General features: G+C 41.0%; 1 protein-coding gene across 3 annotated transcripts in view; it reads left to right on the plus strand.

Annotated features, from left to right (window-relative positions):
• Nucleotides 1–26,143, plus strand: part of tbc1d5 (TBC1 domain family, member 5) — a 30,627-nt gene extending 4,484 nt beyond the window's left edge. Inside the window, exons 2-23 of one of the 3 annotated variants that reach the window (XM_034160605.1) lie at nt 4,825–4,878; nt 5,775–5,904; nt 7,617–7,674; nt 7,828–7,936; nt 8,115–8,204; nt 8,738–8,812; nt 9,022–9,089; nt 9,201–9,303; nt 13,952–14,040; nt 14,252–14,302; nt 14,494–14,563; nt 16,901–17,073; nt 17,163–17,305; nt 18,333–18,439; nt 18,892–18,977; nt 20,271–20,548; nt 20,705–20,755; nt 22,890–23,098; nt 23,294–23,393; nt 23,957–24,036; nt 24,114–24,353; nt 25,083–26,143. In XM_034160605.1, the coding sequence (XP_034016496.1) occupies nt 5,805–5,904; nt 7,617–7,674; nt 7,828–7,936; nt 8,115–8,204; nt 8,738–8,812; nt 9,022–9,089; nt 9,201–9,303; nt 13,952–14,040; nt 14,252–14,302; nt 14,494–14,563; nt 16,901–17,073; nt 17,163–17,305; nt 18,333–18,439; nt 18,892–18,977; nt 20,271–20,548; nt 20,705–20,755; nt 22,890–23,098; nt 23,294–23,393; nt 23,957–24,036; nt 24,114–24,353; nt 25,083–25,376 (2,574 nt within the window). In that variant the 5' untranslated portion in view covers nt 4,825–4,878; nt 5,775–5,804 and the 3' untranslated portion in view covers nt 25,377–26,143. Of the gene's footprint in view, nt 1–4,824; nt 4,879–5,774; nt 5,905–7,616; nt 7,675–7,827; nt 7,937–8,114; nt 8,205–8,737; nt 8,813–9,021; nt 9,090–9,200; nt 9,304–13,951; nt 14,041–14,251; nt 14,303–14,493; nt 14,564–16,900; nt 17,074–17,162; nt 17,306–18,332; nt 18,440–18,891; nt 18,978–20,270; nt 20,549–20,704; nt 20,756–22,889; nt 23,099–23,293; nt 23,394–23,956; nt 24,037–24,113; nt 24,354–25,082 lie in introns of those variants that run through there. The other 2 variants (XM_034160606.1, XM_034160607.1) reach the window with 2 other exon arrangements.
• Nucleotides 26,144–26,345: the final 202 nt, after the last annotated feature.

A 26,345-nucleotide genomic window follows, 5' to 3' on the forward strand; every position in this document is an offset into this window, starting at 1 on the left:
TGTCGAATGAATGCCTACTTAGGGAGGCACAGGTGACGAGTATGACTTGCATTGTGAGTAAGCATCAGCTGTGGTGTTTTGGCCATGTGGTGTGTTTCTCTGGGTATGATCCAGCACACAGGTGCGTCAGCTGGAGAAGGCCAAGGAGACACCATGTTTCATGTTTTGCAGCAGCAGACAGCTGGCTATTTTCAAGAGGTGGCCATCCTTTTACCCAAGGCAGTTCTGTAGTGAGGTGATGTGCAGCACCATCACAGGCTCCCTGACCTGACCTTTTTGTCAAAATGAACATGTGGATGTTCTCTTTCTGTACATACATGAGGATCTGGTACTGAAAATGAAAAATATAGCATTATTTAGTATTTGCTTGTCCAAAAATCACATTAAACCAATCATAAATAGGACAAGCAAGAAGATTAAATAGGTCAAACATAAAAGGGATTTGCAAATGATGAAATACATCTGTTATTAATTGATTAATTTGGATAAATAATTGAGTTACTTAATACATTTTTAATGATAGTTTGCACTTTTTTATTCATATATGTGTTTGTGTGTGTGTGTGAAAGGAAAGAAAATAATTACAAATAGAAAAAAGTTCATGTATTTTTAAATTATTATATAGAATAGATTTATTTCTAAGCATTTTTATTAATCCTTCTTTGTGTTGTTGGCTGTAATCTTACGTTTCTGAAAGGAGATTTTCATAATTACAAGAGGAACTGGATGTCTTCTTGTACCAAGAAAATCCCAGTCTCTTCTAAGAGAGGAGTGTAGATTTTTATAATTCACACCACATGATTAGTCCACTTTATAGACTAAAATCTGGACTAGACTGTAAGTGTCGTAATAAGAAATAAAAGTTGGCTTTGTACATCCCCAGTTGTATTACAAAACCAGACATCCTCGTGCTTTTCAGCTGCTCTGCGGTTCTGAAATATTCTCATTATTTATGACATTAGAGAGTGCAAAGCTGCTCGACTTTGGGCGATTGGGGGGAAAAACAAAGGATTGAAGTCAGATTTTTGGCCTCAAACTTATTCAGGCTGGTTGTGTCTTACAGTAAAGGAACACAAAAGCCAAAATGTCCATTTGTAAATTGAATGAAGCAGCTCTGGGCTAGCCTGTCTGACTTGTATTCTGTTTGGTTTGTGCTCCTTTGAAATAAGGGAATATCACAAAATGAACAAGTGGTTAAGAAGCATTAACAGAATAATGCAATGTGTACAGTTTGGCTTAAGGTTCATGGATTGTTGCTGGTGGGACCGGAGGAACGGATCTTCTACCTCAGAACAGATGGACTCTGTGTTATTTGTTGATTTATTTATGCATTTCATTATGTATTGGTGTGATTATTTCATGAAAGAACCGCGTTTTGAATTATTGACGTGTCTCCAGGTGCTATGGATTAAATTATGCAGGAGCTAATTTGCGTTGATTACTATGTAGTAAAGTTAGGATGCCATTTCACATTCCATTTCTGGGAAGAAGTAATGAAAGCAGCAGAAAAACTAACTTGCTTCAGGCAGCACGGTTAGGCATCAAGACTTCGACTACATGCTTCATCTTTCACTACACACATGCACAGGCTCACATAGACAAGCATAGATGTGCCCTAGCATAAATAATAGCTTCGTTGAGCCTTAGAGTTAGTTGTTTATTTATTTTGTTATGAAGGGGCAAAGTATTAGATGAATTTCAGTATCTTAAATCGTCTTTAAACTGTATTTTTCTGAGGCTTTTTCAAAGTACCTTGTAAAATGCAGATACCTTTAATAAGTCAAAGACAATAAATGCTGTCAGCTTGTAACCTGCCAAATTAAAAGAGCATATAATGAGGACACACCCATTAAAATTTGATATAATTTGTCACAGCAGATCATTCCCATGCCTACCACCTGCTGGTTGGATGGTGGATGCTGGGGATTGATGATGGATTAGGAACAGGTGTGGTTGTCAGTGAGACATGGTTCTGCACAGACGTTTGCTAATATCAGATAATACAAAGATAATAATATCAGATATTTCCTTACCACTGTTGCCTGTGTGCTTGCTCTAGGGTTGGTAAGGTTAGACCTTACTTGTGTGAAGCGCCTTGAGGCAACTTTGTTGTGATTTGGCGCTATATAAATGAAAATAAATTGAAATAGAATAGATAAGTAAACCATTGCTTTCCCGTTGCTTCACAGCTGTTGTATTCTAAAACTCCGATGGCACCAGTCATACAAGGGGCGATTGAGAAGTTTTGAGCCTGACCCAGAAAAAGTAGGGTGTGCTTCTCTATTGTTTGGATTCTGAGAAACCAACATTTCTCAACATTTCACCCAGTGAGTCAAAATGTCACACATTGTTGATTTTTTTTTTTTTTTTTTTTTTTTTTTTTTTAAAGATGGAGAACCACACCCTGCTTTTTTTTTCTGGGTCAGGCTCAAAACTTTTCAATCACAGCTGACGAAAGTGTTATGTATGAATTTATCCACAAACGAAAATATGGTCGCCAGAGGTATGCAGTGAATGGAGTCTGTGAGAGATTGTTTATGCATAGAAACGTACCAACTCTGAGAAATTAACCATTTTATACACAGTCACAAATCCACAAAAAATAAAAAAAATCCCAGTGCTACCCAGTTTTGAGCCTGTGAGCTAAAAGTGACCCTCATTAAGTTTGTTTAGGCCCAAAGGGCAATTGAAAATTCCCTGCAAATTAATAAATTAAGTGTGAAGCACATTAAAGAGCACTGGGTTTATTATTTTTCAAATTTTATTTCAAGCTTACAAAGTTTAATTTTGAATAAAATGTAATACCTGGGTTTTATTATTGACATGGATAAGTTAGACTTGTACACCGATTCTCTCCTTCACAAACAGCATTTGAACAGAACAGATATTTCCTAAGAAAGCAGGCACATCCATTATTCATATAAAATTATTCTATTTTGACAGCATGTGTAGCTGATTTATCGAGCGGCACTCCGTTCATATGGCTAATAGGTTTATGAGACGCCTTTGTTCTGTTATTTTCACAATTAATAAAGTGTGGGTGAATGTATAATGCTGTGTGTAAGCGTATTGTTCTGTAGGCATGTATTAGGCTAATCATATTCAGAAACGTGGAATAATCCCAAGACGGATAAAGAGCGGAGGCAAACTTTAACTTAGATTGCAAACACAGAAAGTTAAACTTCTGTCAGGTGTGATTGGTTGGCTGCATGTCTCGTTGGCTCGGGTTTTACCTTCATATCCAGATTTTGGTGTAGTGATTATAAACGTTTGCCCCTGTAGTGCATGCATTAGCATTCTCTTTTTTTTTCTCCTTTCATTTGTTGAATGTATTCTCAGGGATTGATAGTATTTATTAAAATTTGGTAATTGACGGAGTAACATTTGTTTTGTAAGACTTCATGATAATAATTGATATTTAATTTTTAATGCAGCCCTAATACAGATCATGTATTGGGTGATCTGTTTTAGGTCTTTTGGTCTTGGGTTAGGTCTTTTGGGTGGGAGGAGTGCACATTCAATTCCTGATGAATCTACGTGTTTGTATCCTTGGACAAAACAGTTTATCTGCATTGTCCCAGTCCACTCAGCTGTAAACGGGTGTCAGCTTCAGCTGGGGAAGTAACCTACCATGGCCTGGGGTCTCATCAAGGGGAAGCTGAAGCTGTAGACTCTGGGGTAAAGTACCGGCCCAATGAACCTCGGGGTCTGTAAAGAACTTATGACTAGCCCTTATCATACTGCATTTTGAGAAATGCTTGCTTGCTTGTTCCAGTACTCCTGATGTGTGCCAGTCTGCACCAAACTTGCTGTGTGCATGTAGGTTGACCCTGAATTGCCCTTAAGGGGTTTGTTTTGGCAAAGGTCAAGGTCATTGGGGTCAGATATCAGATTGCTGTCGCCATTCTGGTCTCCATGCCTAGATGCACTGTTACTATGATAAAACTGCTATTACTATGACTATTACTATGATAAAAAGGGAACTGAGTGTATGTACTAGGCTAGTACACTCAGTTCACCTTTTATACATTTTGTTTTCATTCCCTCATAATGTTGCTTATTCATTTTCCCTGTCATAAAGCAAATTAATAATCATTACACATTGTTGTGTTTACATGCTTGCGAACATATCGCCCAAAACTGAAGCATCATATTTGCACACCGTGTTCCTCCTGCTGAGTCGATGATGTGGATATAAAACGTATTTTAGAAACTGTTGGTTTTAGATGCACAGTTAATGTGAAGACCAGTCATTCGATGTCAAAAAATTTAATTATTGCATTAATTTCCCTATGTAATGGCCTAATTAGCATAGCTGGTTTTGTTGAATATGTCACAGTGAGTATGGCAGGACACCAGGCAGGCTGGTTAATTTAAGCAATTATTCAGAGTGTAATCAGTGTCGCTGTTTTATTTCAGGCAGAAATGTGTTTAGAGTGTTAAATGTAAAACCTTTAGCATCCCGCCTGTGATCAGACAGGATGGACACGAGTGTCAAAGTAGGGCTTTATTTTTAAAGAATTTCAGTTCAGATAGTATGTTGTATTGTGATATAAAGGGTTCCACATGTAAAATGACAGCCAGGTTGTAGGATTTGCCCGAACTGTGTGACAGAATTTTGTGTGTGTGTGGATGTGAGATGGCCTGAAGCCATGGTAACCCACTGGATGTTTGTATTTCTGCTGTTTATAGCCTTGTTCTTTCCTCATTTGCAATTCACGTGCCGTCTTTTGTATCACATCATTCATTCTTTCTTTTAAGCCGTGCTCTTATTTCCTCTTAAGCTCAAAGTGTCAACTTTCGTTTTACTCTGTATTTTTACAGACACAACTTTTTTCATTTGGAGGCTTGGTGGTGGAGAATCACGAGGCCGTGACAGTAAGTTGACCTGCAACAATTAATTGAATAATTGACTTTTGATAAACGATTAATCATTTTGTAATTTTATTTTATAAAAAAAAAAAAAAATCCAAATTCTTTGATTTCAGCTTCTTAAATGTGAATATTTTCTGGTTTATTTTATTAGCTGCCTAACTCCCATTTCCTTTTGCTTTTTCTTTCTTTTTTGGGGTGGGGTGGGGGATGTTATGGACCTAACAGCTAATCACTAATCAAAAAAAAAATCTATCAATTAATTGATTATGAAAATAATCATTAGTTGCAGCTCCAACCAGTAAGCCCCACCTGTCAGTGTGCTCTCTGGTGGAAGTTCTTCTGTGTCTCTGTCAGTCAAGAATTAGAAGGAACTCTTTTGACCCTATCGTGATGATCTACATTGCTGTAAAAAAAAAGAAGTTTGTGCCCTCTTGTGCTTTTGATTTGGACTTAATTTGTGTTAGTCATTAAGAAATACAGTGGTCCCAGTCTTGATATTTAGCCCAGTGATGTGAGTCGCTACATTCACTACAGCACGGAACTGTCCTGGATAGTAACGATCACCGGCATCGGCATTCAGCGAGTTAGATGTGTGTGTATAGTAGGTAATTTTGTGTGTCCATGTAAGAAGGTGATTATTGAGGGAAGCCACCAAGGCATTCATGACAACTCTCAAGAAGTTTGAAACTGATCATAGCCTCCAGTCTCCCATGTGCCTTCAGCAAGCTACAGCTAAAATTTCTTGTGTTCCTTTAAAGATCATCCTCCTTTGTGCTGCTCTACCACGAGGATGTACATTTATTGATGCAATGGGCAGAAGTCACATGATGTCCAGGTTGTTGTTGTTGTTGTTATTTTGCCGTAAAAAACCTGTGGTTTTGAATCTCTCTCCCTTGCAGTATTCGCCTCAGGTTTCATAGGTTGCGGTCATGCAGCACACCAACTTTGAGACTTGCCACCCTCTCCAGACAGACGAGCAGCAGGAGACGAGCTTTGACCCACTCCACAGCTTCAACAAGAATCGTACCCGTATGTCTGCTTCCTTTGACAGCTCCCTACATGCTGTTTTCTAGATCATTTTACACATATATGGTGTCAGAACAATTGCAGATCACAGTTAAAAATGTAAGTAAACTATTTAATGAAATACTTTAGGGACATTTTAAAAAATGGTTTAAAAAATTCACGAGAATGGGGATTATAGCAAACCTTCAGTCAAGCAAGAAACAGATAAGCCGCTAAAGTAACGTCTGGCAGCATACATTGATGTCTCCGCATCCACTGCACCATAGAACCGTCTTGGTTCCTGGATGGCAACTACCCAGGTAGACAACTGGCCCATCTTTACCTCTTGAAAGTAACCGTCTATCTGTTACAGCCAGGTGAAGCATGGGTGTCCTCTTGGTGTTCTTCAACACTGAGGCACCTGCATGCAGGATCTTGCACAAAGGAACACGTCACATGGCCAGAATGTTGAAACTGACACTCCTTCACAATGCAAATGATACTTCTCATCTGAATTTCCATAGTGTCTGCTCATTTGACATAAAGTCATTCCAGAGGTACCCAAGGATGTTCTGAAGAGACCAAGTACCAAAGACATCCAGCCATCACTTTAGATCAATGGTTAACATCAAATAAATAAAAGGACACATGGAAAAAAAATTTAATAGCCTAATTTATGCATTTACTCTAGCTTGACCTCCTGCTCCTCCATCTCCTCGAGGTGGTGCGTGTTAGCTTCGTGCAATGTGTCAGTTTCACATATCAGATTAGCGTTTAAGTTCCAACAGGAACAAACTAGGATTTTAGTTTATAATCATTTTTGACTGTTAAAATTAATTTAAAAAATGTTAGCTGACTTAAAATGAAAGCAACTAAATTTAGTGTAAGCTAACTGGTTAATTAACATTTTTCAGAGTTATCTGAAATGTTAATCCACTTACGAAAAAGTTAGCCTTACTAATTAGCTGTTAACATATTCCCTGAACTGTATCCACCTCTGTATTCCAGTTAAGTCAGACCATTTGTGGCGAGTACTGTGGCATCAGTGTGAACTAGCAAGCGCACCAGCAAACATCTGTAGAATCTTTGTGGCCCTGATGGCCTGAAAATAGGACTGTTAGTGTTTTGAACGCCAGAACAGGGAGCCGTGACCGGCAGACATGATGTAGACGGACAGCGTGGACACGCTGAAGAGATTGAAAGGGAAAGCAGTCATGAAAGTAAGTTGGGGAAACTGTCAAGAACGCATCATAAACATGGCTGGGTTTGCCCACAGGCTGAGGATGTTTGTGTGTCGTACGTTTGTGTGCATGTGACACAAAGAGGAGGAGGACTGGCATGTTGCAGAACTGATGAATATTCATGCTGATTGTCCCTGTGGAGTAGTCTACTCCTACAAGTAATTCTGATAGACAGCTCTCTGACTGCAGTGCATGTTCACCTGCAGGCAAAATTAGACTATATTACAAACAATAAAGATAATAAGGAATATAGAGTTTTACTTAATGTCTGTCACGATTCTCCGGTCTCTTGCGTATTTTGCAAAATGCAGCCTGTAAATAGAAGGATGAGTCATGTGGTAGTTATAAGTGGACCAGTTGCTTTAAACTGTATTTGTTTATTTGTGGTCTTGTATCCCAAGCTGTGTGTTTTTATTAACACTTCCTATTTAAATCTCCAGCACAGATTGTTTACACCGCCCTCTTATGGCTCATTGTCTCACTGTCTTTTTACAGGAGGATCTCTCGATAACGGCACTCAGTCACAGCCTCAGTCTACTTTTGTCTCATACAGGTTTGTGGATTTAGAGTGTTTTCGTGTGTGAGTCGTAACTCACTGCTGTACCCTCTTGATTTACTACTTCACTACACATTAGAAAGAATACTGTGCCCACGTTGGCTTGAGGCGCTCATAAATTTCATAGTCCACCTCCCTGATTCCACGCAGGAAAGAATGGGACGACTTGTTCCTAAACAGTAATTACCTGGCCAGAATCCGGCAGGCGGGCATCAACGGCCAGCTGAGGAGCAGCCGCTTTCGCAGCGTGTGCTGGAAGGTAACCGCTCAAACAGTCTGATTGAGTTTGATTATACTGGCTTGGGCAATTTTTCCCATCCTCAGAAAACTTTATTGTCCTGGCAGCTTGTAGCTCTTTTGGTGAGGCTTGTTTATGTAGTCATATGTGAGAGGAACATTTTGTCTGATTTGCGGACTGCGCTTGTGTATTTATTTAGTTATATGTTGAAGTTCTTCCAGAAGATAGAAGTCAGTGGATCAACAAGGCGAAGGAGTTCCGAACCCGGTATGAAAAGATCAAAGAGATGGTGAGTGCCCTCTGACAACACTGTAGTTACAAACTTTAGCGTTCATGTGTGATTTTTACTTTGATGGACCATAGACAAATCCATTTATTGATTAAATATGGTGCTTGGATCTGGATCCAGGGACAAATCCAGGAATTTTGTTGGGTTGATATCACTGGAATTACTCAAAAACCTGTTGACCAGTATTTTGTATACTTGACAACGGGGTAGGGTTTGGTTTGAAGGATAACCTATAAGGTTTAGGTGTGGAAGCAGATCCTCTTCAGGTCCATGCATGCACGCAGAATAGATGGTCGTCCTGAACCGGGAACCTTATGTTTTTTACACAAGTGCAACGACCACTTGGCCTTTCTGCACATATGATGGTCTTGCATAATTATTACTATTGTCAAAAATTTGAGGAAAGAAGTCCGTACATTGTTTTGACAGCTACCGACATTTGAAGTGAAGCTGAACTAGTTGCTTGTCATTCAACTGTAAGTTTAAATTGCAAAGGTGCTTCAATTTATTGATTGATACAATGTAAATTATAGCACATCACCAACCCAAGAAAGGCTGCAGGCCAGCAGGACCTGATGGTCAACAACCCACTGTCCCAGGATGAGGGGGTGAGTGCACAAAACGCTGATCGGTTATCTTTCTGCTTGTGTTGTATTTGTCTTTTAATCAGTCATTTCATATTTACATACAATTTGTGACTATTTGGTTTATTTGTTAACTTACTGAGGTATTTGTCCCTGTTGTTAATTGTTGTACAACCCGTAGATTGTGAATCAGTTTCACTGGGCTTTGTGTTGCCCTTTCTCTGTCTGTACAGAGCCTGTGGAACAAGTTCTTCCAGGATAAAGAGTTGAAAGGAATGATCAAGCAAGATGTGTTGCGAACGTCAGTAACAGTAGTTTATTTGCTGGTTTGATTTAACACCTATCATGTCTCATGTCCATGAGGTAAACCCCACCTTCTAATTTTTTTAAATTTCACAAATATTTGTTCAAGGTTCCCTGAGATCCGCTACTTCCAAGATGAGGATGTGAGGACCAAGTTGACAGATATTCTCTTCTGTTATGCCAGAGAAAATGAACAGTTACTGTATAAACAGGTACATTCCTAACTGCTAATTCAGGAAAAAAAAGAAAAAGGAAAAATTAGAGCTTGGCCAATGTGTTGGTTGTCCGATAACATCATCTCATATGAGTCTTTCGCAAACATATCACTTTCGCCGTTATATGAAAACTTATTTTACTTAATAAACTATGCAGAAAAACACTTTGGTTCCTGACAATGGTGTCCTTATGTGTTTTGTCCAACAGAGGGTGCTGTGATAGCATTGTTTACAATGCTGTCCAGTGGCTGGAACTGCCCCATCACCCCGTAGTTATTTTAGCAACAAGAGACAGAGGCAAAGCGACCAGCTGCCATACATTTTCAGTCAGAGTGGGTGTTTTGCAGCAACAAAAGACAAGTGGTTGCTATGCTGCTAACTAGGTGGGGCCAAAATAGAAGAGAAGTCTATTTTATGCATATACTGAGCAATGTGACACCATAATTGTGGTGTCAGCTGCCAATTGTTGTTGATATGTTTAAGATAAAATCAACTTTATTTATCCCAAAGGGAATTATTTTGCCAGAGAACAGAAATAGTAAATGGTGAACAATGTTTTTTGTTGTTTTTTTTGTTTTTGTTTTTTTTTTCTTACAATAGGAACAACAATTTATGCAAAAATGACTGGAAGACATTTGCACAAGATGTTTGACAATATTGCTCATGACTCTGAATAACTGAAAAAAATGTTCATTATGTATTCACCCTGCTGAATGGGGGAGGAATTATAGAGTCTGACTGTCACAGGTAGGAAGGACCTCATTAGGCATTCTGTGGTGCATCTCGGTGGTCTCAGTCTGTGACTGCAGGTGCTCTGACAGTATGTGAGTGTGGCATGCAGTGGGTGGGAGGTGTTGTCCCAAATGCTGAGCAGCTTCCTTAGCATCCTCCTCTCTGTCACCTCCACCACAGTTTCCAGCTCAAACCTCAGGACAGAGCCAGCTGTCCTGATGAGCTTGTTGAGTCTGTTCGTGTCGACTGCCTTCAGCCTGCTGCTCCAGCACACAACAGCGTAGAAGATGGTGCAAAGCTCATGTTTGAACTGGAAAACATCATCCTCAAATACATTTCTTTGTTCTAAGGGTTTGATAATTAAGTGTTAGGAATCATTGTCATGATTTTTGTATATATATATACGATATATATATATATACTCAACAAAAATATAAACGCAACACTTTTGGTTTTGCTCCTGTTTTGTATGAGATGAACTCAAAGATCTAAAATGTTTTCCACATACACAATATCACCATTTCCCTCAAATATTGTTCACAAACCAGTCCCAATATAAGATAGATAATCCATCCCACCTCACAGGTGTGCCATACCAAGATGCTGATTAGACACCATGATTAGTGCACAGGTGTGCCTTAGACTGCCCACAATAAAAGGCCACTCCAAAAGGTGCAGTTCTGTGTTACGGGGGGGAGATACCAGTCAGTATCTGGTGTGACCACCATTTGCCTCATGCAGTGCAACACATCTCCTTCGCATAGAGTTGATCAGGTTGTCAATTGTGGCCTGTGGAATGTTGGTCCACTCCTCTTCAATGGCTGTGCGAAGTTGCTGGATATTGGCAGGAACTGGTACACGCTGTCGTATACGCCGGTCGAGAGCATCCCAAACATGCTCAATGGGTGACATGTCCGGTGAGTATGCCGGCCATGCAAGAACTGGGACATTTTCAGCTTCCAAGAATTGTGTACAGATCCTTGCAACATGGGGCCGTGCATTATCCTGCTGCAACATGAGGTGATGTTCTTGGATGTATGGCACAACAATGGGCCTCAGGATCTCATCACGGTATCTCTGTGCATTCAAAATGCCATCAATAAAATGCACCTGTGTTCTTCGTCCATAACAGACGCCTGCCCATACCATAACCCCACCGCCACCATGGGCCACTCGATCCACAACATTGACATCAGAAAACCGCTCACCCACACAACGCCACACACGCTGTCTGCCATCTGCCCTGGACAGTGTGAACCAGCATTTGCCCACTCAAGTCGGTTACGACGACGAACTGGAGTCAGGTCGAGACCCCGATGAGGACGACGAGCATGCAGATGAGCTTCCCTGAGACGGTTTCTGACAGTTTGTGCAGAAATTCTTTGGTTATGCAAACCGATTGTTTCAGCAGCTGTCCGAGTGGCTGGTCTCAGACGATGTTGGAGGTGAACATGCTGGATGTGGAGGTCCTGGGCTGGTGTGGTTACACATGGTCTGCGGTTGTGAGGCTGGTTGGATGTACTGCCAAATTCTCTGAAACGCCTTTGGAGATGGCTTATGGTAGAGAAATGAACATTCAATACACGAGCAACAGCTCTGGTTGACATTCCTGATGTCAGCATGCCAATTGCACGCTCCCTCAAATCTTGCGACATCTGTGGTGTGTGATAAAACTGCACCTTTCAGAGTGGCCTTTTATTGTGGGCAGTCTAAGGCACACCTGTGCACTAATCATGGTGTCTAATCAGCATCTTGATATGGCACACCTGTGAGGTGGGATGGATTATCTCAGCAAAGGAGAAGTGCTCACTGTCACAGATTTAGACTGGTTTGTGAACAATATTTGAGGGAAATGGTGATACTGTGTATGTGGAAAAAGTTTTAGATCTTTGAGTTCATCTCATACAAAATGGGAGCAAAACCAAAAGTGTTGCGTTTATATTTTTGTTGAGTGTATGTGTGTATATATATATATATATATATATATATATATATATATATATATATATATATATATACACACGAGGTCTGTCAATAAAGTATAGGTCCTTTTTATTTTTTTCAAAAACTATATGGATTTCATTCATATGTTTTTACGTCAGACATGCTTGAACCCTCGTGCGCATGCGTGAGTTTTTCCACGCCTGTCGGTGACGTCATTCGCCTGTGAGCACTCCTTGTGGGAGGAGTCGTCCAGCCCCTCGTCAGAATTCCTTTGTCTGAGAAGTTGCTGAGAGACTGGCGCTTTGTTTGATCAAAATTTTTTCTAAACCTGTGAGACACATCGAAGTGGACACGGTTCGAAAAATTAAGCTGGTTTTCAGTGAAAATTTTAACGGCTGATGAGAGATTTTGAGGTGATACTGTCGCTTTAAGGACTTCCCACGATGCGAGACGTCGCGCAGCGGTCCCAGGCGCCGTCGTCAGCCTGTTTAAAGCTGAAAACCTCCACATTTCAGGCTTTATTGATCCAGGACGTCGTGAGAGAACAGAGAAGTTTCAGAAGAAGTCGGTTTCAGCATTTTATCCGAATATTCCACTGTTAAAGGAGATTTTTTTTTTAATGAAAGACGTGCGGACGGATTGCAGCGTCGGCTCGCAGCCGCCGCGACGCTCCACCACAGGAAAAACACCTCCGTTGGAAGCCTTAAGGACAAGTTGGAACATGTCCAGCTGTTAAACAATTTCTCATATACTCACTCCACTGAAAGCCATCAAAAGCAGCCTGGATTTTACAAATGGTTATCAACACGGAGGTGTTTTTCCTGTGCCGCCGCACCGCGCCAGCTGCGTCCCGACGCGTGGACCCGTCCACACGTCTTTCATTAAAAAAATCTCCTTTAACAGTGGAATATCCGGATAAAATGCTGAAACCGACTTCTTCTGAAACTTCTCAGTTCTCTCACGATGTCCTGGATCAATAGAGCCTGAAATGTGGAGGTTTTCAGCTTGAAACAGGCTGACGACGCCGCCTGAGAGCGTTGCACGACGTCTCGCACCGTGGGAAGTCCTTAAAGCGACAGTATCACCTCAAAATCTCTCATCAGCCGTTAAAATTTTCACTGAAAACCAGCTTAATTTTTCGAACCGTGTCCACTTCGATGTGTCTCACAGGTTTAGAAAAAATTTTGATCAAACAAAGCGCCAGTCTCTCAGCAACTTCTCAGACAAAGGAATTCCGACGAGGGGCTGGACGACTCCTCCCACAAGGAGTTCTCACAGGCGAATGACGTCACCGACAGGCGTAGAAAGACTCACGCATGCGCACGAGGGTTCAAGCATGTCTGACGTAAAAACATATGAATGAAATCCATATAGTTTTTGAAAAAAATAAAAAGGACCTATACTTTATTGACAGCCCTCGTATATATGTGTATATATATATATATATATATATATGTGTATATATATATATATATATATATATATATATATATATATATATATATATATATATATATATATATATATATATATAAAATTATCTCCATACGTAATAAGTATGGACACCCCCCCCCCCCCCCCCCACCTCCAAATAAAAAGCTATACCAGTCAGAGTATTTAAAAAATATATATATATATATATATTTTGTCCCCTATGCTCAGTGAGCTGAGACAAAATAACTAAATCCCTTTCTAGCCCAATAACTATGAGTGTCTGCAGCAGGTGCCACAAATTAATAGATGGCTAGTACGGCATGATTTTTGCAAAGTGGAAGCGACACACGGCTGAGCAGTGCTGAACAATGTCTGCATTAGACCTGTCGTTATAGATTACAAACCTTGTGCATCACTATCAAGGAGTGATTGACCACAAACAACCCACGTTGTCTCTCTTATGTCTCAACACTCCTCCTGCCTCTTGTTTCTTCTCCATCTTTGTCTGTCTTCCTGTATGGCTCTCTCTCTGCAGGGGATGCATGAGTTGCTGGCTCCGATCGTCTTTGTGCTGCACTGTGACCATCAAGCTTTCCAGCACGCGAGTGAAACAGCCAGCCCCAGGTCAGGTCGGCTTTGTCGTTAACCCTTTAACCCTAAGTCTTAAAATTGGATTGAACATCACCACAGCCTGTACATCAGCTTTGCGTCTATGATATAGCTGCATAGTACCCACCTGCTGTGGTACATCTAAGAAGAAGAAGAAAAAAAAAACAGAAAATCAAGCACATTTATTCTGTTAGATGTCAGTCTGAAGACTTTCTTGTTTCCGCAGTGAGGAGATGAAGTGTTTGTTGAATCCGCTGTACCTCGAGCACGATGCATAGTGAGTAAAATTGGCTGTAGTATTACTCTTAAGAGGCATGTGCTCAATGTGAGGGCCCAGATTTAGAAATTGCATTATGTTTCAGATTGTTGGGATTGCTTTTTGTGCCTATTTCTACCTTCACGTGCCATTTTTCTTCCCTCATTATTTATCTTTCTGTGCTGTCAATATGCACACGCGTCTGCCTGCAGCGCCATGTTCTCTCAGCTTATGGAGACGGCAGAACCGTGGTTCTCAATCTTTGAGAGAGAAATCAGAAAGGTCAGTTTAATTAGGTTTCAACGCAAACAAATGTGGAAAAATGTTTGTCTCACTTTGTACAGAATTGTGATCATGATGACTGATTGTGCTTTCAGACATTATCAGCTTGATGTATCAGCAAAGTTATGCGGAATAAATGATGTGAAATCTGAAGTGCTGGTGTTACATTTGTTAGTTTCATGCCTACATTTGGCTTGATGGCCAAATATGACAAAAGATGATGTTTAATATTCCTGTTTTTAGAAAACGCACTTACATTCTTGTACAGTAGTGTTCAGAATAATAGTAGTGCTATGTAATTAAAAAGATTAATCCAGGTTTTGAGTATATTTCTTATTGTTACATGGGAAACAAGGTACCAGTAGATTCAGTAGATTCTCACAAATCCAACAAGACCAAGCATTCATGATATGCACACTCTTAAGGCTATGAAATTGGGCTATTAGTAAAAAAAAAAAAAAAGTAGAAAGGGGGTGTTCACAATAATAGTAGTGTGGCTTTCAGTCAGTGAGTTTGTCAGTTTTGTGGAACAAACAGGTGTGAATCAGGTGTCCCCTATTTAAGGATGAAGCCAGCACCTGTTGAACATGATTTTCTCTTTGAAAGCCTGAGGAAAATGGGACATTCAAGACATTGTTCAGAAGAACAGTGTAGTTTGATTAAAAAGTTGATTGGAGAGGGGAAAAATTATACACAGGTGCAAAAAATTATAGGCTGTTCATCTACAGTGATCTCCAATGCTTTAAAATGGACAAAAAAAACAGAGACGCGTGGATGAGAACGGAAAACAACCATCACAATGGACAGAAGAATAACCAGAATGGCAAAGGCTCACCCATTGATCAGCTCCAGGATGATCAAAGACAGTCTGGAGTTACCTGTAAGTGCTGTGACAGTTAGAAGACACCTGTGTGAAGCTAATTTATTTGCAAGAATCCCCCGCAAAGTCCCTCTGTTAAATAAAAGACATGTGCAGAAGAGCTTACAGTTTGCCAAAGAACACATCAACTGGCCTAAAGAGAAATGGAGGAATATTTTGTGTACTGATAATGGGTAAAATTGTTCTTTTTGGGTCCAAGGGCCGCAGACAGTTTGTGAGACGACCCCCAAACTCTGAATTCAAGCCACAGTTCACAGTAAAGACAGTGAAGCATGGTGGTGCAAGCATCATGATATGGGCATGTTTCTCCTACTATGGTGTTGGGCCTATATATCGCATACCAGGTATCATGGATCAGTTTGGATATGTCAGAATACTTGAAGAGGTCATGTTGCCTTATGCTGAAGAGGACATGCCCTTGAAATGGGTGTTTCAACAAGACAATGACCCCAAGCACACTAGTAAACGAGCAAAATCTTGGTTCCAAACCAACAAAATTAATGCCTCGCAGATGTGAAGAAATCATGAAAAACTGTCGTCATACAACTAGTTTAGTGATTCACAGGACTGCTAAAAAAGCAGTTTGAACATAATAGTTTTGAGTTTGTAGCATCAACAGCAGATGCTACTATTATTGTGAACACCCCCTTTTCTACTTTTTTTTTTTTTACTAATAGCCCAATTTCATAGCCTTAAGAGTGTGCATATCATGAATGCTTGGTCTTGTTGGATTTGTGAGAATCTACTGAATCTACTGGTACCTTGTTTCCCATGTAACAATAAGAAATATACTCAAAACCTGGATTAATCTTTTTAGTCACATAGCACTACTATTATTCTGAACACTACTGTATTGCTTGGTAACTAGTGCAGTACCAGTAGGAAGTTTGTAGTTCTATGGAAAATTGGGAGACTCACCAGGTCAGTACTGCATATTAATGCCAAATACCACCACCAGACCAATTGAATTCTAAATCATGTTGGGAAACGCCATCATCAGAATGCAGCACTTTCAAATACCAGCAGGTGTAATATAAATAATAAAAATTATAACCAATGAATATACCTGCACAGTGCTTTCATTTTCCCTCAAAATATTTTATTTTACAAACTATATCTTGTCAATTTTGAATGGTTTATCTATTGAAGAGTAAAAACTGAAGGAAATCAATTGTAAGGCCTGAAAGAAGTTTCTGTCAGAAGTATTTTAGCCATAAGGTCAAGTGAGAGGGGGAAGTGTTGGTTTTTAAATACTTGAAAAACACTGAACTCAAGAGGATTTAATACTGCTATAATGGACTGATGCAACAGGTGGCTGCAACGTAACAGTTTAAACGTTTTCAGGGAAGGACTATGTAAATGTAGGGCCTCAACTGTTTAATACAGAAATTACACCTTAACATGTTGTCAAGCAATTTTTTGTAACTATTCCCGTACGTAACCATCATGTCCTCTAGGGTAAGGAAGAGATGCTGACCAGCATCCCATTTGCCCGGCCTCAGGATACAGGACCTCCTGTTGCCATAGTGACCAAAGTCAATCGCATCCAGGACCATTTGGTGAAGAAGCATGACGTTGAGTTGCACATGCACCTCACCCGGCTGGAGATCGCCCCACAGATTTATGGGATGTCAGTATTTGGAGGTTGTTCTACACTTTTCCATGACCTTACGCTGAGCTCAGACACGGTTGATGTGTGTCTTTCTGTTCATCCCTCAGCCGGTGGGTGCGCCTCCTGTTTGGACGGGAGTTTCCGCTTCAGGACCTACTGGTGGTGTGGGACGCGCTCTTTGCTGACAGCATCACTCTGGACTTGGTGGACTACGTCTTTGTGGCCATGCTGCTATACATACGAGACGCGTGTACGTCTCATTAACTTGTAAAAACCAGTAGTGTGTATTATAACCTATACACAGTGGTGCTTGACAGTTTGTGAACCCTGCAGCTTTTACACATCTGAATTTTGACATCATAGATATAAACATAATTTGGGCTTCTTTATGTTAAAATTTCTAAAATGATGCCCTTTAAACTCACAGTGAAACTGATCTCTGCACCAAAAAAAAAAAAGTCAAACGGATGGTGTGCAAAGGTGCACATATTTTCTTTAGACAAGTCAGGGGATGGATACATGAACATTTCCAAGACACTGAATATGTCTTGGACTTCATTTTGATTGATCTTTAGGAAGTACAAACAGTGGTACTGTGTGGTAAATCTGATTGGAGGAGCCAGATCTCAAAAATTGAATGACTGTGCAAGAAGGAAACTAGTGAGGAAAGCCACCAAGGCAGCCATGACAACTTTTTACAAGCTTTTGTGGCTGTGATGGGGGTGGAAATTGTGCATAGTCCAACTTTAAACTTTTACATCACCAGCTTCATGGTAGCTGTCATAGAGAAGATTTTAAAAGATGTGAAATTTCACCTACAGTTTGACAAAAGACAGATTTGATCTGTTTTGTTGCATGAAAATACATCTCTGCTCCACTCCTCCGTGAAGCTGTGAGTGGTGATGCAACAGCCAAAAGTTCCACGTCCTCCAATCACAACCACAGAAACCGATAACTCCTTCAGAGTTGTTCTCTTGGTGGCTTTCCTCACTAGTTTCCTTCTTCCATCGTCACTGTTTTTCTGTTACCTTTTGTTAAAGTTAAAACAAAGGAGTTCTCTGTCATGGATCTTTGGTCTGAAACAGGCAGAAATTTGACTGTAGGAGTTTTTACTTTCTCCATCGATATTCATTTGTCTTCTTGATGCATTTAACCAAAACACAGCTTGTGGATTTCAAACTTGTAGCTCACCAGAGCTCCAGCTTTATTTGCATTTTAATATTTTTCTCAGGCTAAAAATGCTTACTAGAGTGGATGACCTGTTTTATCTATTTCAGTGATTGCGAGTAACTTCCAGACCTGCCTGGGCCTCTTAATGCACTACCCTCCCGTAGGAGACATCAACGCTCTACTGCAAAAAGCTCTGTTCCTTCGAGATCCCAAAGTAAGCAAATCAACACACAAGAATGAATCCAAAATTGTAAATGGTTGATTTTTGTTTTTACAATTTAGTCTAGTAGTGTAATAATAATAATATTAAAAAAAAAACATTGCTACATATCAGACTCTTTGATGATGCCGGTCCACTCACGTTTTAAAATTAAGAGGACTGTAGTGATGCTACAGTAACATTGTACATTTTCCATTGTCACTTTCCTGAGTCCAACATGGATGCTTTGCTGTATTGGTTCAAACTATCATTGCTTTCTGAACTATTTCCAGTACTCCTCCCTAATAAGTAACAATAACTCAAAAAATAAGACAGTTACGTCATTTATGTTGATTTATGCATTAAGACAGCAGTGCATTACTTTAAATTTTGTTGCTTGCACCCACCGTTATGTCTAACAGACGTTTTATGACTTGATGCAAATTGTTCCTTCTGTTCCTTTTTAGAACAATCCTCGACCTGTCAACTACCAGTTTCAGCAGAACTTAGATTACTACAAAACAAGAGGAGCTGATCTGGTGAACAAGACACGGTAAAACACACAACACTGGAAAGCCTGATTTATGCTTCTCTATCTTCACAGCTCTGTAGTGACACAGAGTACCCTCTCCAAGCCCCCCTCTGTAAGCCTGATGTGCACCACCCAAATATTTAAACTACACGTTGAAACGATGGCAAAGGATGCGATTGGTCACTTTTCTGGTTTCACTCCTTCCTCTCCCGTCATATGTAAAAGTTTTTTGCAGTGTGCATGGCGATTACATTTCATCATGAATCAAATAGAGGAATGTTTGGCAGAAGAAGTCTGCAAATATGACCAAATTTACAACACGGTGTCAAAAAAACTACAAAGACACTCAAATGACCCGCAATTCATGGAGGTAAATTGTACGTACCGTTAGTTTGGAGGTCAATTATTTTATAAAGAAGTGGAGGTCATTGAGGGACAGATTAGTACAGAAAATAGGAATAAAAAAAAAAGGCCCGTAGCAGCTGTACAGGCAGAAAGAACGTCACTGCCTTGTTCTTCATGTCGCGCCCCTACTTTCTGTCGGTCATTTGCATTGTGACACCCGCCATCGCAGTGGCGAACTTCGAAATGGTCATGCCCCCATCAATTTGATTACATGGCCATGGAGTTAAGGGGTTGTAGAGGCATAAATCAGGCTTAACATTAAAGCTGCAGTGTGTATGATTCAGTGCCACCTGGTGGTCAGGTTGCAGACTGCCATCGACTGCCATCGCTAGTCACCATTTTGTTTCCTTTCATGTTCTCACTTCTTTGGTGACAGGGAATCATGCTCCTTTACCTTTTCCTGTGATAAGCAATATGTATGATCCTGAAAAATTAGAGTTCTCAAACCTGTTAGCCTGCACCAGCAACCACTCATTCCTCTTCTTTTGTGTTTAGATTGTATCAACAGTGTGGTCTCCACGAGAGTCCTGCTCTCATGAAGATATGAAAAGCTCTTTTTAAACTCATGAAAATCTTGATTTTTTTTTTTTGCTGCACATAATTATACACAAATGAACAGATTCTTATGAATGTTCTTCCATTTCTGCAAAGAAACATCCAGAAATCAGACACACTGTATCTTTAAAGTTGCCTTCATATGATGCAAACATACTTCTTTAAAGAGTAAAGTTTAAAATTATATAAATTTCCAGGAAAACATGGGTGACTCGTGCCTAGATGTCATGTGTCTGTGTTCTTTATCAAAGCAGAGAACATCTGTAAAAACAAAAAAAAACAGCTTAAAAGATCAAGAATCTGTAAGCTCATTTTTGACATTTTACTTTCCTTCCATGTCGTCCTGTGCTGTAGTTCCACTGCAAAAGCAGCACCTCTCAACATCAACAAGGTGTCCAGCAGCCTTCTGAACTTCGGCAGGAAGCTCATCGCTCCCGCCATGTCGGGTGTCACATCAGTCAACAGCGAGACGAACTCTGCCTCCTCCTCACCTGCCTCTGCGGTTCCTCCTCTGCCACACCCGCTGGCCGAGGCTCCAACAAGCCATCCCCCGCCGCAGACCCAGAACCACCCCCAAACACAGCACTACCGACTGCTCAAGTCCGAGAGCATGCCCGTTCACCTCAGCAAAGGTGAGCAGCACGTTCAAACCTCGCGCTCACCGATGACAAAATCCTCTTTTGTGTTGGCGGAACTGGGCACTAACTTCCAGCAGCGTACAGTCTGTAAATATTTCAGAGCGTGTGTGTGTGTGAATGTGTGCTGCAGCATCAGCTTTGTACTTTCAGGTGGAGTGTCTCAGGTTTCTCACCCTGTCCAGACTCATACTGACACACAAGGTAACTGTTACCATGCCACCCGCTTCTCTACCCCCCCCCCCCCCCCCCCCCCCCCCATACCGAGGACAAAAAATGACATGTATAAAGCAATAAGTGGAGAAATGAATAAATGTCTAAACAAAGAAATTCATGTGTTGTAGTTGTGAGAATGAGCTTAAACTAATGTTGTGTCTGTAGACATGTAGAAAAACTCCAACTGCTATTTGGGCTGTTTGTGTATTTCTACATGTATTTGTTTTTGCACTTTATTTCTGCATTTATGACTTTATTTGTGCATTTATCCACTTTTGTTTTAGTTCTCTCTGTATGCTCATGAGGTAGGTGGTCTTTTTCTCACTCTGCAGAACTGGTTCATGCACGCATTCTATATTTGGGATCATTGCCTGGAAATTAGCATCACAGTGTTCTTAGCAGAAAACTTCTATCCATTGGGCGTCTTGGTCTATGGACTTGACACGTTTATGGAACCTGGTGCTACACCAAAAAAGTACACTAGCTTAGATTAAGTTAGTAAAAAAGTCAAAAAGCCAGTTGGTTATTCATTCCAGTAAATGGTTGCTCTGATTATTTAGCCAGCCTGATAAGATAAAAGAACCTTCCTTTTTTTTTCAGACTGGACAGCAGGTCTCCCAAGCAGGCTGAGGTTCAGAACTCCCACCCTGTCAGTGCACAGGCACAAAAAGTGTGAAAAGTGAAAATACAGAAATTAATAAATGTTGCAGTGAATAAGTAAATGTAGAAATACAGAAATAGCCCAAATAATAGTTGTGGAAATCTATAAATAAATTCCACAATTTAATTGTGGCACTTTTCAGGACTAAAATGTGTGTGTAATTTTTTTTTTTCCTCTCAAATTTGTGTCATTTATATATTTATTTCTGCACTTATTATGCCTCTGGCAAACACATTTGGGAGTGTATATATTGTAGAAATCACTCTGTCCATAAGTCAGTGCATGAGTCTCCTAAACCACTGGGTGAATTTCACACAGTGACCCCACACCATGTGAAGATGTGCATGAAGAAAAATTATTCTGGCCCGACATCTTCAAAGAGAGATAATTGGACTGATGTTTTTTTTTTTATATATATATACATCAAATGTAGTTAACCATTTTGTTAATTCGGGTATTTCATCACAGAAAAATGTATGACATGCAACCAGAATTGGGGGTGGTGGTGGTGGTGTCATTTTATAAGCTTCATCACAGCTCGCTATTATATTGATTGATTTTTTTTTTTCTACATGTCACTTTTTGTCCTCCATACCCTCAGCGTGTTTGCATATGTAGCTGCTGTTGCATGTCTGCTCAACAGTATGTGTTTCTACATCGGTTCCTCTCGTCCTGCTTCATTTCCTAATGGTTTCAATAATTTACCAAAGCCAGTCGAAGTTCACATCCTCAGGGTGTAATACTGAATGCCGGCACAGTGCGCGCAGAGTCAGGCTACCTCACTCTGCCGGCACGGTGCGCGGACAGTGGAGCTACCTCACCACATAAATACATTTATGCACTAAAGCCTGTAGCATGACTTAAGTGGTCATCTTTTGAAATGTACACGTCTGCAAACGGCACCTTGGCATGAAGTCTGTCAAGCTCTGTGTTTCTGTTGCCCCGCCCACACCCAGGGGAGATGGATAGTGTTTCAGGTCAACTGGATTGTCTTGAACTTGTGATCAGAAGCCTGTCGTGACTTTTATTTATCTTTTTGACACATGGCTGTAAATGTTGACTTTTATTTTATTTTTCCTAGTACTAGCGAAGATAAATTTTTTTTTTTTCTGCTTCTTTTTCCAAATGTTGGGTTTGTGAAGAACAGTCTTTTCAAATGTTATTATAGTGATTACATCTGTAAGATCCCGTCTGTTTCATAGCTACTCAACAGCAAAAATTCATTGTCTTCATCCCTACTGGTCCTGTATGTACATTCCTTCCATAGTTGCTCTACTTGCAGCTAATTGGCTCAGTCAGGTATGTTCAGCCAATCAAGCGCTGGCAGACTTAATGAATCATGTGGACAGGGAGAGATGAAATTGTGTTGTGGGGCCGGTGAATTTTCAGGAGCTCTGTTCGTAAAATACAGGTTGGATTTTAAAGACCTTGTCTTTTCTCTCTTGTCTCTGCCTCTGTCAGGCCAAAGGTCCAGGACGGCAAGCTCCTCCCCCAGTGTAGAAAGCTTGTCTGGTGGGCGGGGCCAATCCACAGCCTCACCCTCACTCCCCCCCTCCAGAGGGAGTGATGTCAGTACATCGTCACCGCCCCTCTCCGCCACAAAGAAGGAGTCTTTCTTCAACATCACTTACTCTCGCTCCCTCAACAAATCCATGGGAAGAAAAGAGATGGTGAGTAGGTTTGATTGTGTCTCTTTCTTAGTGTCCACGTCGCCGCTAAAATATACTGAGTTTCTCCATCTTGTGCAGAAGTACCAGCTGAGTACTGGTCTGGCTTCAGTTTGCTCTGTGTGCAGAGCTGATGTGCAATGCAGCAAATGAAATAGTATGTCTCAACCTCATCATCTCTGTGTGTGGTGTCAACAGGAGGAGGACCTGGAAGCTCAGGTGTCTTTCCTGCAAGGTCAGATCAATCAGCTGGAGGCCATGAGCAAGTACTGTGCCAAAATGATGAACTCGCACATCTGTAAGTCCAAACACGATACGCACCAGTTCATTCACATCAGATTGTTTGGAGAAACATCTCCATGGAACTTTAATATGTTGAGAGAGAGAATGAAGAAGTGTCTGTTTGGCTGCATTCATACAACATCTTGTCCATGTGTGAACATGTGACCGTGTTATTTGAGTTTTATAACACAACAGCTGTGGAACAAGCAGAAAGTAACTGTTCTCTGATTTAGGAGATTTCTGTCTCGCACACTGACCATAACACCTGCTCCTAATCCATCATCAATTCAGCACCCATTAAGCATCCAGCAGGTGGCAGACACATCTGTGGGATATTATTTTTTTATTCTGTTTGTCCATTTATTTATTTATTCTCACTGTGTTTTAGAGGGTACATGCCTAAGTGTTTCCAAATCTTAGGAATAAGTTTACACTTAAGCTTCAGGCTCAACAATGGAATTTTTTTTTTTTTTTTTTTAAGATAAGGCTCTAGATTCCAAAATGGCAGTTGCTTCTAATAATTTTTGGGAAAAATTAATCATTCTCTGGTTACACAGCTGCATGCTTGACTGTCTCCAGGTAAGATCCAGGAGGTTATTCTCCAGGAACACCTAGAAAAAGAGGACGAGGTCTTGGTGTCACTAGCGGGACTCAAACAGGTGGGTGTGTGAACACTTTTATTTCTCATCTGTTTAATAGTTTGCCCTTCCATAAGTGTTGCCCTTGATCTCAACAGATCAAAGACATCCTGAAGGGGGCGCTGCGCTTTAACCAAAGCCAGTTGGAAGCTGAAGAGAACGAGGAGATCACCATCGCCGACGATCACTACACCTCGACAGCGGTAACTGAAAACTCTGAGAGCACAAACAGCCACCAGCAAGGAGGCGACGGTCAGCGGAGCGGAGATTCTGATCTCGATGAGAGCACGGACGGGAAGGAAGAGGAGGAACAAGCGCTGACCCCACCTGAGCAACAGGCCAGTTAATGATTGGTTATTTTGAGTAACCAGAATAAACACATTGATCCATCAGCAGCTATGCTGGTAGTGACTGAAATTCATTAAATCTGTAGACAGATGGATCCTCTTAAAGCTCCAGTGTGAAGCATTTAGTTGTGTTTTATAGCAGAAATGGAATATAGCATCATAGCATCTGTTCATTCCTGCAACAAACAAATTGATGTGTTTTCATAATCAGAATGAGCCAGTCATGTTGATGTGGGAGGGAGCACCCTCGTGGGGGCCACCATGTTGATACAGTAGCCCAAAAGGGACATACTTAGTCCGTCTTTTGCATTTTGCAGTGGTTGCTCCCCTGTACGCTGTCTGCCAGTTGCTCAAGCAGGCTAACAAGTTTGACAAACCTCATTTTGGGAAATGTAGGATCAAACATCGTGCTTATCATGAGATGGCAAGGGAGCATAAATGTCTGTCTCTAAAGAGGCAAAAACATGAAGGGGAAACAAACTCATGACCGGCGACAGCATAATGCAATCTTCACCCTTACCACTAGATGGTAGTAAATCCTACAGTGTAGCCCTGCTGTCACTCAGGCTGTTTTTAATGTGTTCAGTGCCTCTAATAATTTCCTGTTCAAAAATTCCAAATACAAATCGTACCCTCTTAAACTTTAAGGCCATGTAAACAGAAACAGTGCTTTTGTGTGAACCAAACTTGAGGCAATGTCATGTCACCTCATACCTGCAGGTGGTGTCTTCTCTTGGCTCGGAAGGTAAAAACTGGGACGACTACATCCTCGTTCTCCAGGATGGAGACCTGCAGGCTGCAGAGGGAGGCGGTGCAGGAAGAAGCTCCGGATCCGATCACACCCCTCCCCTCCGGCGAGGCCGCGGCCTGGTGCGACTGGAGCCTGAGGGCGCGCCCAGAACATTTAATGACCCGCTGATGGCAGGCACCACTTCGGGCTCCTCCAGCCCGGACGAAGGCTCCACTCACAGCAAGGACTCCGACTTCACCATCGTGAATCCGGGCGACTTGTGAGCGTGCATGTGATCCTTATCTGCTCCTGTTCAGACGTCCGGATCCCATTTGGACTGCGCTGCAGGAAAAAAACTGATTTTGGAGAAGCAGGAGGGGGATTTTTGAAGCATTGCTGGAGTGACTCTTGGCAAGAAAAATTGCACATGTGGACTATGACACAGTCCAAAAAACCTTGTTTCATCTGTGCCACTTTAGTCTTGTCTGAACCAACACTGTTTGCTTTTTTCCTCCCCCTTCATCAACCAGTCATGATTGGTTGTAGCACCCTGTTCTGCCAAGAGAGGGCGCCATCACCCTGCTTACTTCATGTTTGCTGGAGAGTTGGTCCTCATACTAAATTTTATTTGACGTGGACCATCTTCACCCAGCACTACTGTACTGACTGGTGCCTGTCTGTCTAATAGCTGCCTGTCATCCCACACACCCTGCCAACACTCAATGTCCTCCTGTCCACTGCAGAGGGTCATGTTCTTCCCCCATCCTGAACCAGTGCCTGTTATTTTTCACTCAACCAAACAAAACCATACTGTGATCTTATGTGTGTCACATTTTAATTTTTATTAATAAAATCTTTTACCCTTCAGATTGCCTCTATTAAAGTCTTTAAAGTGATTTCACTGTGGACATTTTGATGTAGTAGCTTTTTTTTGTTTGTCATGTTAAGAAGCTTGTGTCCCACCTTCGCCATGTAAAATGGTGCACTCAAAGAATGTCCTTGTAGCTGCCTATTAATTAACTAGACCAATAAATCTACCTTGTTCTTGCTATGCAGTGAAGTTACTGCATTTGTTTGGGTAATGCTGCACATGCTCTGCAGACAGATCAATACAGAATGAATTTTGGGGTGAATATGAGGGTACTTTGAAAAGTTCTCTCCCTCACCCAGAAAATGTCACAAAAGAAAGCTCATTTTTGCATTGTTTTTCAATATAGTCTCCCTTAACTTCAATGCACTCAGCCTGCTGACAG

Source organism: Thalassophryne amazonica, chromosome 20 (genome assembly GCF_902500255.1).
Source record: "Thalassophryne amazonica chromosome 20, fThaAma1.1, whole genome shotgun sequence".
In the NCBI taxonomy this organism is placed as follows: domain Eukaryota; kingdom Metazoa; phylum Chordata; class Actinopteri; order Batrachoidiformes; family Batrachoididae; genus Thalassophryne; species Thalassophryne amazonica.